This window comes from Hipposideros armiger, unplaced genomic scaffold (genome assembly GCF_001890085.2).
Source record: "Hipposideros armiger isolate ML-2016 unplaced genomic scaffold, ASM189008v1 scaffold_146, whole genome shotgun sequence".
NCBI lineage: Eukaryota > Metazoa > Chordata > Mammalia > Chiroptera > Hipposideridae > Hipposideros > Hipposideros armiger.
The window spans coordinates 26432-38895 of NW_017731496.1; the positions used below are offsets into that span (position 1 = coordinate 26432).

The following is a 12464-nucleotide window of genomic DNA, read 5'->3' on the forward strand; positions in this document are numbered from 1 at the left end:
AAAGTTTCAGTGAGGAAAAAATTCTTCTTCACGGTGACTTGCAATGTGGTCCTCTGTAACTTCTCTTTTCTTTATGTCCTATCTTCTAAATTAAGTTCATACTTCTTTCTGCCTAAGAGTCATTTCCCTTATTCTCTTCTGGCTATATATTCAGTGTTTGTTTGGGTTTTTTTTTCCCCCATAAGATATGGTCTACAGATCCATAACTCTGGCTGTCCTCTAAATTCTTCCTGACTTATCAGTCTTAATCTTAAAAATCTTACCCAGGACTGAATATGATACTCCTTACGAGGTCTAATTAATGCAAAAAGCAGAACTATTACATTAACTACACGCCACATTCCATGAGAGCATATGAAGGCTACACCAGCTTATTTTAGATCTGCAACACATTTGGGCCTACATTTAATTAATAATTACACAAAGCCCCAGGCCCAAGTAGGGAGAGTGTCTAAGAATCAATGTCTAAAAAGTCAAGTTTTGTTTTTCTTTTTCTGTTATCCTATCATCACTTGAACATCAGGAAATCTGATATGTTCAGTTTTGAGATTAGATTCTAGTAGAGTGCCAGGTAACAGGTTGTTAATGATCCATTACATTCTAAAAACCAGCCTTGGCTTGGATTATTTTGTACACAGTATTAAACTGATGATTCTCTAAATTAACGAGTTTTATAGTTGTATTGAGCTTGGCATATCTGTTTCAAAGCACACATAAAAATGACTCCAACAACATACTAGGGCATTATGTAGCTGCAAACATACTAAATAATTTCTGCTGCAGAATTTCTTAAAGACAGATGAGACAATCATTTGTATTTTCAAATTATCTTTGCTATGAAGGATTTATGTAGGTTTTTAGTTTAAAAACATGAATTTGTAATTTCTAAAGATAGGTTACAGATTACAAATTATACCAACATTTATTTTGTATCTTGAGTCTTAGCACTTTCCCTTCATTTATTTAAAAAGACAAATCCTACCTCGTCTGATTAATTCTTTTCCTTCATCAACCAAGTCTGATGTCATATCATTATCTCCCATGAACTGCTGGAAGCCAAGTAGATTTAAACAACGAGTTCCCAAACTAATAAAAGTAAATTTTCAAAAAGATAAGCATTACTTCACATTGTAAATATTTAGATAAATTGTTTTTTATTGTCACCCCCAAAGAAGCCTATGTTTTATTATTAGTTATCACAACAAGCTACCTAGAGTTATATTTGTCTTTAAGAAGTACTTATTTCCCTTTCTAAGAAGCTTATATGCCCATTACTCACTGACTAGGGTTTGCACCACACCTAGATTTCTTGTGGAAACAAATTAAGTTGGGTGTTTAGCAAAACTTCAGGAAATTACTATACCAGGATGCTAAACAACAGCTAGAATACAAAAAAAATTTGTTATTTTCTTATTTTCAAACACAAGTTTAATACTGCTAATTCTGTGACTTTACATATTCCCTTGCCATCCAACTATCCTTGTGGAAATACTACACCCCAGGATAAGAAACTGCAAACTTGATAACTGTCTCTGGAAAGTCTTGGCTTTGTGTAAAGCATCAGGAAATAGCCTTATACTCTCTAGACAGTTAAGTCTGAAGATAAGCTCTGGGTATGGCTGTGTTGCTAATAAATGGGAATTATTTAGACTAATTATGGCAGCATTTCAAAAGAAAATGCATCTATAAAGTCAAGTTACCATTGAAATGACAGCAAAGCATTGCTTCATATACTTTCATAATAGAATATCTATTTTGAGAGATAATTTGAAAATTGTGGAATACAACCTTTTTTTCCCTTCAAGACAAACCAATGTCTAAAGTTTATCCTAATGAACTCTATAACAACACTCTTAGGAATTATTTTTAAGTTTAACAATTTTCCTTTTACACATAATTCCTTGTATTTAAGATTTTATAGTTGATAAAGCATATCCCACCCATCTTTTACTTGACCATATAACAATCTAACAAGGTAGCTAAGAAAAGATGGTAATCTTACCAACATAATTACTTACCAACATAAACACATAAGACATAATTTATATATCACAAGCTCTTAATGTTCCATTAATAGTTTATAAATTTTTAAATAAATAAGCATATAATCAAAACTTAGTTTTGGACATCCAAAGGATGATTGTTCTCTTCCTTTAATACATCATTTTCACAGTATAAACCTAAGTCTTTTCTACCCTATAGAAAAAAACCCAAAGTAATAGATCCATCATCATTTGATATTAAGTTTTATTTTAAATTATAGTCCTTTAGCTCCTTTACTTATGAGAAGGTAAAATATACATGTTTTTAAAAATTCAGGAGAGAATTTATTTCAAACAATACTTGTTTGTTTACTCAATATCCTAATGTGAGTACATACATATTATTTATAATAGCCATATAGTGGGTATTGGAAGATTTAAATAAAAAATGGTTGGATAAAACTTATTTTTGTTAGAAAATCAAACTGATTAACAGCAATAAAATATATATTTTTTTTTGTAGAGGGCAGTGTCACCAGCTCTCATATGTGGGATCCGAACCGGGGCCCTCTGGCGTCCCAAGCCAGCTCTTAACCATCGCGCCACTTGGCCGGCCCAATAAAATATTTTTTTAAGTGGCATTTTTGGTATGTCATGGAGCATTCAAGCAGTGAAGAGGGTGGACAGAGTACAGGATGGGGGCACCTGACATGTGCAAGTAGGGAAGACGGGGTGCTAGAAGCCAAGGACACCTGCCCTTGAACTCCGCTGAAGTCTTACCTCTGCCTGGATTCTACCACTTTTCCGAATCGTATAAAAAGAGCTGCCTGTGTACTTTCCAGCCTTACATGTATGGCCCGATTATAATTGCTCCTCACCTGACCGTCTGTGCTGGCTATGGTCTGAAACACCTACAAACCCAGCAATGATCATGGGGAAAGCCCTAAGACCAACTTATGTTATTGGATAGAAGCTGGGCATGGGGTATTTATAAGCTACATTGGCTGTCAGTGTCCAAGGCCAGGATTTAAGAGTTAACATTTCAATAAATTAATCCTATCACTTTGTAGCCTAATACTTGTAATAGAATAACTCTAACAAGCACTCTCTTTAAACTATCCCCATTATCCCCAAAGCCCCAATAAAACAAAAACCAGAACCCAACCAGTAAACATTTTAAAAAGCGTTAAGAAGAAAGGATGTCCACATCGGGCTAAGAGAAGAGTATGTGAAAAAATAAGCAATGTTAAGCTTCTTACCTAAAATAAGTAGCAATGCAGAGAATTACCACCAACATAGGATAATATATATAAAATCCATCTGCAATAAAGGATAAAACTTTCATGGAACCCATAATCTGAGGAGAAAGAAAAAAGTAAGTTAAATCAGTACAGTTCTATATTTTTCATTCTTTTCCATCATTAGAAAATGCAGGCATAACCAGATATACCAATAAATTTGGACTTTTCAAAAAGTAGAAAGCATTGAATGAGATGATTTTTAAGTTCTCATCACAAGAAAAAAAAACCGTAACTGTGAGTTGATGAATGTTAACTAAACTTACTGTGGGCATCGTTTCACAATATATGCGTATATCAAGTCATTATGTTGTACATCTTAAAATAATACAATGTTATACGTTGATTATATCTTAATTTGCTTATTTATTAAGATTTTATCCTAAAGAAAATTTTTATAAATATTACTGAAAATTATATACATTAAAACTATAATTATAAACATTAATATTATTATAGGTCAGGTCTAGTGCTACTACTACTCAGCTGGATGACCTATGTGAACCAAAAAACATTTTTTTATAATAAAAGAAAGCAAAACCACTTTTATCCAGTCATTAGTAATTACAACTACAACCTTTAAAAGAAAGTTTTAGTTATTAAAAAGATCCAAATAATGCTACAGAACTTTTCTGCATTAAAAGAAATTTTATAATAAGATCCCATATAGATAATGAATCTAAAGAACTCTGTTTTCTGACCATACTTACAGATGTATAAGCAGTTGGCTGTGTATTCTTGTGAGAGATGGATGAATCCATATGGGTCAAACCCAAGAAATTAAGACATAGAGGAGGAGTCAAACGGCAAAATAACCTGAAATATGCATTTACAAACAGAATATACAAAAAAATAAACGAGCAAAATGCATTTTATATTATATTGGAATGTATTAAGAACATTTCACATAATTTTAACTATTATTTTCATCTCCCTGTAGTATATATATTTTGAATTATTAATGTGAATTTTCCTTGAGAGACATTCTGAAAATCCTATTAATCACATTTTCTTTAAAAACACCAAAACCTACAAGGTGAACTGCAGTCTCAGGCTGCCTGCTTTGGTAGTGTTGGCCGCTGTTTTAGCCCAAGAATTGTGAAGGGCCTTTGTACATGTCTCTTTCAAGTCTCCATCTGTGCAATCTGTCCCAGAAGCATGACAAGGGTGGTAACTTCCTCATGGTGAATGGTACTCACTTACTACATAAAAGATCTGAAGTTGTATTAAAATATGTCACCCTGACAACTACAGGTATAAGGAATTGTTAGAGCTCAGCTTTGTCCAAGATAAAAAGAGAACCTTACAGAACTACAGAGCTGAAGAACAGGGAGAGAGGAAAATGAAGGGAGAATATGAATACAAATAAGTAATATGAGAAGTGCTTTTGTGGTGATAGAACAGTTGTATATATTGATTGTGGTGGTAGATCAGGAATCTACACACGCGAATAAAGGAAGGATAAAAAAATGATGAGAATTAAATAAGGTCTGTAGTCTAGTTAACAGTAATGATCAATGTACATTCCTGGTTTTGATATTGTACAATAGCTATATAAAATGTCTCCACTGAGGGAAGCTGGGTGAAGGTTAATAGGGCTCTTTGTATTGTATTTGCAAGTTCCTGTGTGTCTATATTAAAAAAAATCTTAGAGATGCTGCATATATTAATTCCTATGTGAAAGTCCAGCCTTTAGAAATATCTGAGTTATTTAACAATGAGGACAAATAAAGACTGTGCAACCTAGCCCAAGCTGGAGACACTTCTCAAAACTCTTGCTAAATCTCTTAGCAAAAATTATTCCTGTTAGTTTCTTTAGTTCTCTACAATTCAATTCGAGGCCATGGGATCTCAGAATACTCTCTAGGTCTGACTTAGCCTCTAAACTCTCAAATGTTCCTATTTGTTACTAACCTATTTATTGAATCTCACATTGGTAAATCCAGGATCATTATGTCTTCCTTTTCCTTTTTTTTTTTTTTTTAGCTGAGCCATCCTGCCACCTGTTGGCAGCTCATGTCAGGCCAGGAATCGAACCAGCGACCCTGTTGCTCAGAGCTCACACTCTTGAGCAAGCTCTTAACCAACTGAGCCACTCGGCCGGCCCTTCCTTTTCCTTCTTAATCTAGCATACCTATTTTAACCTTAAACTTCAAGCAGGATTTAGTAGCAATCAAAAAACATCTAATATTTAAACCTAATCAATTAGCTCAGAGAAATGCAGTGTGGAAGACTTATAAACAAGAAATAAAAGAGAGATCTATAAGAATACATGCATTGGAGACTTTCCCTTATTTCTAAACATAATCTACTTACATGCCACTGAAAAGAAGGCTGTAAGCATCAGTCTGATGATGTGAAGCCAAGTAATAATAGTTAAAGACACGAATCCTGAACACAGTAGAATAAACACAGATACTTAGGAAGAAGATGGAAAGAAAGCAAGCAATCTAAAAAAAAAAACAAAAACAAACAAACAATAAAACAATTAAGACTAATGGACTTTAGCACTTTATATACTATCACAAGCATTATCCTTTATTTCCTGCGAACATTTATTGACATTTTCAAACTTAAATACAGTAACAGTGTTTTTTTTAACCACTTAAGAAAATGAAGTTATAAAAAAAATCTACATCTCAACCAGTTCCTAGCCCTAAGTTTCAAATCTATGGCCTAAAGTGAGTCTGTGCTTTCTCACTATTTGGCTACTCTTCACATGAAGACTGTAAGTTATGTAGCTGCACTGGCATAAAGAGAATCAAAGTACTCTCGTAGAAGTATTTTGCACTATTTTGCATCTTTTCATCTCTCCTCAAATACTGTTCTTAGTTATTATAGTCTGGGTAAATTGATGAAGCTCATTTTTGAAAGTCTGAATAATAACACTGTGGGAAACTTCACTGCTTTCATTATACTAGAAGACATATATGGAGAAAAGATACAGCAGTTAAGGATTATACTATGAACTGACATTTATTTATGACAGATATAAAATAAACTGACCTCGATATAAATATAATTGTATGTTTTTTCAGCCAGCTGTATGAAGACTGCAAAGAGGGATAAGACTGGTGTAGTGCTGAAGAATGTGCATTCTGACCACACAACAATCACAGAGAAGATAGACAGAACCACAGCAAGTATTCTATAAAACCATGGTCGCAAAAGACATTCCCAGTACCATTCTGGAAGATAAAAGAAAAAAAAAATGATTAGAAAAATCACAAAGGAGTAACAGGGTATTTATACTGTTTCAAAATATCTCCATACCAGAGCTATCTAAGTGCAAAGAGAAAAATAGTAATTTTACAGTGGAGGAACCAGGCAAACATCATCCTAACCAAATGATCCCCAGTAATGGGACACACATATCATGTGCCTCCTGCTATAATGCGATGAGAACACAACATCACTGCTGTGGCATTCCTGCACAAAATACAGAATCTGCGTCTAATCATGAAAAAACATTAAATTCAAATTCAGGAACACTCAAAAAACCCAAAAAATAAACAAACAAACAAAACTGGCCTGTACCTTCCAAAAACATCAATGTCATAAAACACAGGGACTTAGAAATTGTTCCAGATAAAAGGAGACTAAGGAGACATGACAACTGAATGCAATGCGTGACCTGGAATTTTTTACAAAAAATATTATTGAGACAATTAGCAAAATCTGAATAAAGTCTGTAGATAATAGTATTATATGATGCTAATTTCCTGATTTTGATCATTATACTTGGTTATGTAAGAAAATGTCTAAAAATGTGTGTTTTTAGAAAATACACACTGAAACATTTAGGGGTAAAGAGGCATCATCTCTGGGTTCAACTTTGAAAAGATTAAGGAAAAATACATATGCAGAGAGGAAGATAAAGAAAGTGAATATGGTAAAATGTTAACATTTGAAGAATCTACGTGAAGGATATATGGCAACTTTTTGTTAAGTCTGAATTTAGGTAAAAATAAAAGTTTAAAAAAAAAGGAAGAAGCAAGCTCACAAAATTGAAAAGGCTATATTTCACTTCATTAAGGAGTTGAGCTCTTGGCTCACTCGAAATCTTTTCAACCCTACTCTCAGCATAATTAATTCCTGCTGATTTCAATATCCACATAGGTAATACCTCTTTCAAAACTTTGGTCTTTCACTTGACCTCCTCCCCTCCAATGATTCTATCTTCCACTCTACTTCAACTACTCATTCCCTAAACCTTCTATTGCCAATAACTCCAACCGTTCATTATAACCTCATTACAGCGTTCTTGTGTCCAAACAATGCCTTCATCTAGTATTCCAACTCTACTGACTACCTCCTCTACCTGGACCAACAATCCATTTATTCTACTACGTTTTTATTGCCACTTAACAGTCATGTGCTTTATTGCTTTCTTTACCCCATAAAGAAAGCTCAGATTCCATAATCTTTGAGGATAATCACTCTCCAATATACCAATTCTTTTACTTCCTCTTGCTTCCCTGTACTTGCTAGACTAAACCACACCCTGGCTACCAACTCCTTGGCTACCATGAGCCTGAAGCCATGGATCTGCACATTGCAGGAGTAAGACACACAACTTTATTGACTCATCTCACTTTAAATTCTTAATCACCAGCTTCAAGTGGATTTTGAGCACTGCCTGGCTAGCCTACTGTAACTCACCAATTTCCTCCCATGCACAATCTCCTAAGCAACTATTTGGCAACTTCTTACTTCAAATCTCTAAAATCTCTTCCTCTATACTTACTTTCAGCACTTCACTGAGAAAACAGAAGCCGACAGAGAAAAACCTCCCGAAATTTCCACCACTACATCTTCTCACCTGCTCAGGTACATTTGGGTCTTACCTCCTGAATAATCTATTATAAGTCCTTTCTCTTCATTGTTCACGATTTCCCATTTCGTCTCTCCTATATGTGACCAATCTCTTTTATCTCCTCAAACTTCCACTAAGATATCATTAACATATGACAAGCTATCATTTCCCTTGACTCTGCCATCTTCCATCAGCTAGTATTTCTTGTCTCTATTACCTGTTATAAGAAAAACATTTTGAAAATTTTCTATGCTTAATGTTGTTTCTACCTGCTCTCCTTATTTTTTTTAAACTCCACTCAGGTTTTTTTACTCTCACCCCACTTCACCTCTCTGAAATCCAGTCAATTCTTAATATCCATGATAATCGACCTACCTGCAACATTTGAAAAAGTACTTGACACACATCTTTCCTCAAAACACTCAACTGTCCTTGTTTTCCTCTCTCACTGGCAGCTTCTTCTCTAGTCTGTTCTGCTGGTTAACCTGATGTCTAAACCTTGGAGTGCCTCACGCTCTGTCCTCAGGTTATTTCTCTATCTCACACTTCTTCACTGATCTTACCCTGATCCATGGCCCACCTATCCATTATGACACCCTAATTATATTTGCAGACCAGACTTCTCCTCTGAACTCCACCTTCTATAGCCAACTACCCACTCAACATCTTATTTATACCTTTATGTGTATATTGCCTGTTTTTCTCACTCCACCAGGGCAGACATTTTTGTCTTTTTTGTTCATTGATCTATACCATGCACCTAATAATACCTAGCATTTATGTGCTCGAATATTTGTTGAATGAATGAAAACAAGTGTCACATCATTCCCTCATTTAATTAGAAAAGATCTTCACTGAAGAAGTTTTCTGATATATTTGTTACGGCCATTCTGTGTTTATACTCAAGACCAAACAAGCAAAAGAGAATCAAGTGATCATCACCATTTATTTGAATACAAAATGTAAACAGAAGTTTTAATGTTGTGACACTGGTATTTGCATTAAGTTCTTTATACTAAATTTGATAAGAAAGTGTCATAAATAATCATAAAGGAGAATGGAATAATCATGGCTATTGAGTGTAGCTTTTGTAAATAGACTAATGAATGTAAATAAATAGGACTTCTTGGGGAAATATTTTAGTAGTATGTCAAGACTAAAGGAGAGACCTAAGATTGTGTTGTAAAATTGCTTAAAATGCTAATTATTTTAAGTATATATTCTGTATGCAAAATATGCTTGATACATTGCATATATTTTTGCATAGAGTTTTGGTTATCTGTGAAGTAACAGTAGAAACTGATAGATAATATGTTATATGACAAGTAAAGTAGTTTGGGGTGGAGGGGGGAGTTTGTCAGATTCATAATTTACCAGATGGTATAAGTCAAATACAAATACAATTAAACTCTCCATTGGTGAAAATATATACATTTTCCCTCAGAAAAATTATCATCATTAAACTTTGAAATTTATATCAAATTACATACCAACTGTAGGATTATAAAAATATTGGACAAGTCTATTTTCTGGCTCTGGTGACTGAAAGGTGTGAACAAACTGATGAGTAGCACTAGTTTCATTTTTTGCAACATCTTCTAGATAAAATGCTTGTTCCAAAAGAATTTGCCATTGTACTTGAGTTCGACGGTGCCTCTGAACTGAATAAATAACCTTCAAAAGAGAACAGAGGATATATCTGTCAGTGTTCTGATCCAACAGTGATTCAACTCCCCACTAAGGAGTTGTTTTGGTTGTCACAACAACAGGGAACCGCTAGTGGCATTTACTGGATGAGGCCAAAAATGTTAACATTCTAGAACATGTTTAACAGTTATGTTTAGTGAATAATTCTCCCTCTCCAAATGCCAATAGTACCCCGGTCAAGAAACACGAAGTAAAAACATTTTACTCAAAATTCCTTTTTTTGTGGGCCATAATTATAGATCTAACTAAAACATCAGTACGTAAAATAGCTATTTTTAATGAAGTTACCTGTTTATGTAGTTTCACCAGACTCTTTTCACTTGGGTAGGTGTTATGCTTTTCATCAAAATCTTCGTAATCATCCATGTTCCTACCCATTTTTTCCTGGTATTCTGTAGGACACTAAAAGGAAAAAGTAGATTTTTAAAAATCTTATTTGCAAAAAGATAAAAATTTTATTTTTATTAAAAATCTTCATTCTTGGTCATTTCTAATTTTCTTAAAAATATCTTCCTTTACTGTCATCTTTAAATAGTCTGAATTTTAGTTGCTGACATTTTTTAAATGTTTTAAAAGATGCATTGAGTTTCCTCTTACATCTATTAATATTAATCTTTGTGCTCAGATGTACTAGCTGGGGACGGCCAGGGCGGGGGAGCTCACCTACATGAATTAACTAGTATTTGAGAGGATTATTCTAGGTAGGTGCTTGATGAAACTATCAATTATTTTCCTAGCTAAATAATGAAGAAGAATCACAACAAATCCAAGATGCTGAATTTTTTAAAAGGATATTACAAAGGAAAAATACATGATTTAGAGTCAACTGTCCTACTGCTAGTCATTTATTCTCTATATGAACTCAGGCAAGTTAGTTAACTTTCCTGAATAGGTCTCAAAAGGTAGCAAATATGAGAGAAATGATTAGAGAATTGATTCTCATGACTATTATCTTAGCCAAAAAGAATACTAGCTAATAATCAGTATAATAAATTTAAAATATAGGAGAAGAGATAGTTCAATGGTTCTGTAGTTGCTGAAAAGATAATCGGAGAACTTATTTTTGGAATGATAATTTTTGGAAATATATGAATACTCTTAATTCAATAAAAATACATCAAAACCTTGATTGTATAGCTTCTTACTAAATATGTATTAAACATCTTATAATGTCATTCATTTTACGATGTACGAAATATATTGTAAAATGACATGCAGGAAGCTGACTGAAGCAGATTATTAAGGCCCTTTTTATTTTCTTATAGGAGATATGCCTTTAGTGACCACATTCTATGACACGTTTACAAACTGTAAAGGCTCATCTCCATCGTTGTGTCGTGGCAATAATTATACATTACTTAACATAACCTCTGTCCTCACATTTCAATGGAACATATTGCCAATAAGTAATGTTAAATTTGTAATAACAAAGGAATAAATTCTATGTACACATTACTACTGGTTTATGGTCAATATTTCCATGAAAATGGAAAGGAGTTGGGGAGACTTCAGTGATAGGCTGTTCTCATACTTTTCCAATGCTTTTATTATATTATAGAAATTTATATTTCAAAGGAAAATAGAAAAGAGTATGATTTAATTACCTTTTTAAGTATTGTGTCAACACATTTTCTCAATGGGTGGTTATACTTGATGCTTTCATTCACTTTACGAACCTCCTATAAAAACAGTAAGAGAAATAAAAATATTTCTATTGATCAGGTGTTTCAAATAAGAATGTTCTCTAGGTATTATATAAATATATATATATATATGTTCACAAGTTTAACTTCAACCCAAATTACTTAGCATATACATGAGGTTCCATTCACTGAATAAAAAAGAGGACAAGAAAAAATATGTACTAAGTTATACAATAGCTATATCTGTACCCTCACACTTTTAATTACTTTCTAGATTTACTCCCTTATCATTTGCTCACTTGGTACACAAAGATTATAAGCATTATAAAAAAAGCCATGAAGGATCAGACAAACTTTGTGATCCTAAAAGAACAGGACTGTTTTACTTCACCTTGGTCATTAAGTTGAATTCTCTCATTATCTCAAATACAGTGAAGAAAACAAAGCAAGCAGAACAGGTTAGCAATGTCTCAAACCCTGCTCCTTTCCAATGGGAGAACACTCCATAGCAGTCACAGCTAAAGATTCAGTCCATATTTTTAATAAAAGCACACTATAGGCCAGCACTGTGCTGTGTGTAATGTCTCCACACTCCATACTGGAGGATAGGGTGGGGAGACATGGTGTTATAAGTCTTTGACTAAGATTAGAGTCTAGTGATGAAATAATTTAAAAAGCAATTTAATGAGTATGAAAGGCATACAAGTGTTAGGGAGAGGACTTTTTAGAACCAGTAGTTCTAAAAGAATCATAATATTGTATAATATTAATGAAATATTTAAAAAGATGGAACCACTGTTCTAGATAGAATAAACAGTATGTTCAAAGGCTAGAAGGCAAGAGAGAACTGACCAAACTATCAAAGAGAGCTCTGATTGTAGGGTAGAGAATGGCCTTACGGTATACAACACTGGAGGCAGAGAAACCATCCGGGATACAGACAAAGTTATAAAAAAAATTTATAACTTATATGACAAAATATATAATTATCAATATATGGAGAGTGTCTGCACACACA

General features: G+C 33.6%; 1 protein-coding gene across 6 annotated transcripts in view; it reads right to left on the reverse strand.

Moving 5' to 3' along the window:
• The window catches only part of LMBRD2 (LMBR1 domain containing 2), a 37054-nt gene that overhangs the window by 5484 nt on the left and 19106 nt on the right, over nt 1–12464 (reverse strand). For all 6 annotated transcript variants that reach the window (XM_019650751.1, XM_019650748.1, XM_019650746.1 and 3 more), the window contains 8 exons: nt 11408–11482; nt 10092–10205; nt 9587–9770; nt 6287–6468; nt 5597–5730; nt 3991–4096; nt 3242–3339; nt 983–1086 (listed from right to left, as the gene is read on the reverse strand). In XM_019650751.1, the coding sequence (XP_019506296.1) occupies nt 983–1086; nt 3242–3339; nt 3991–4096; nt 5597–5730; nt 6287–6468; nt 9587–9770; nt 10092–10205; nt 11408–11482 (997 nt within the window). The remainder of the gene's footprint in view (nt 1–982; nt 1087–3241; nt 3340–3990; nt 4097–5596; nt 5731–6286; nt 6469–9586; nt 9771–10091; nt 10206–11407; nt 11483–12464) is intronic.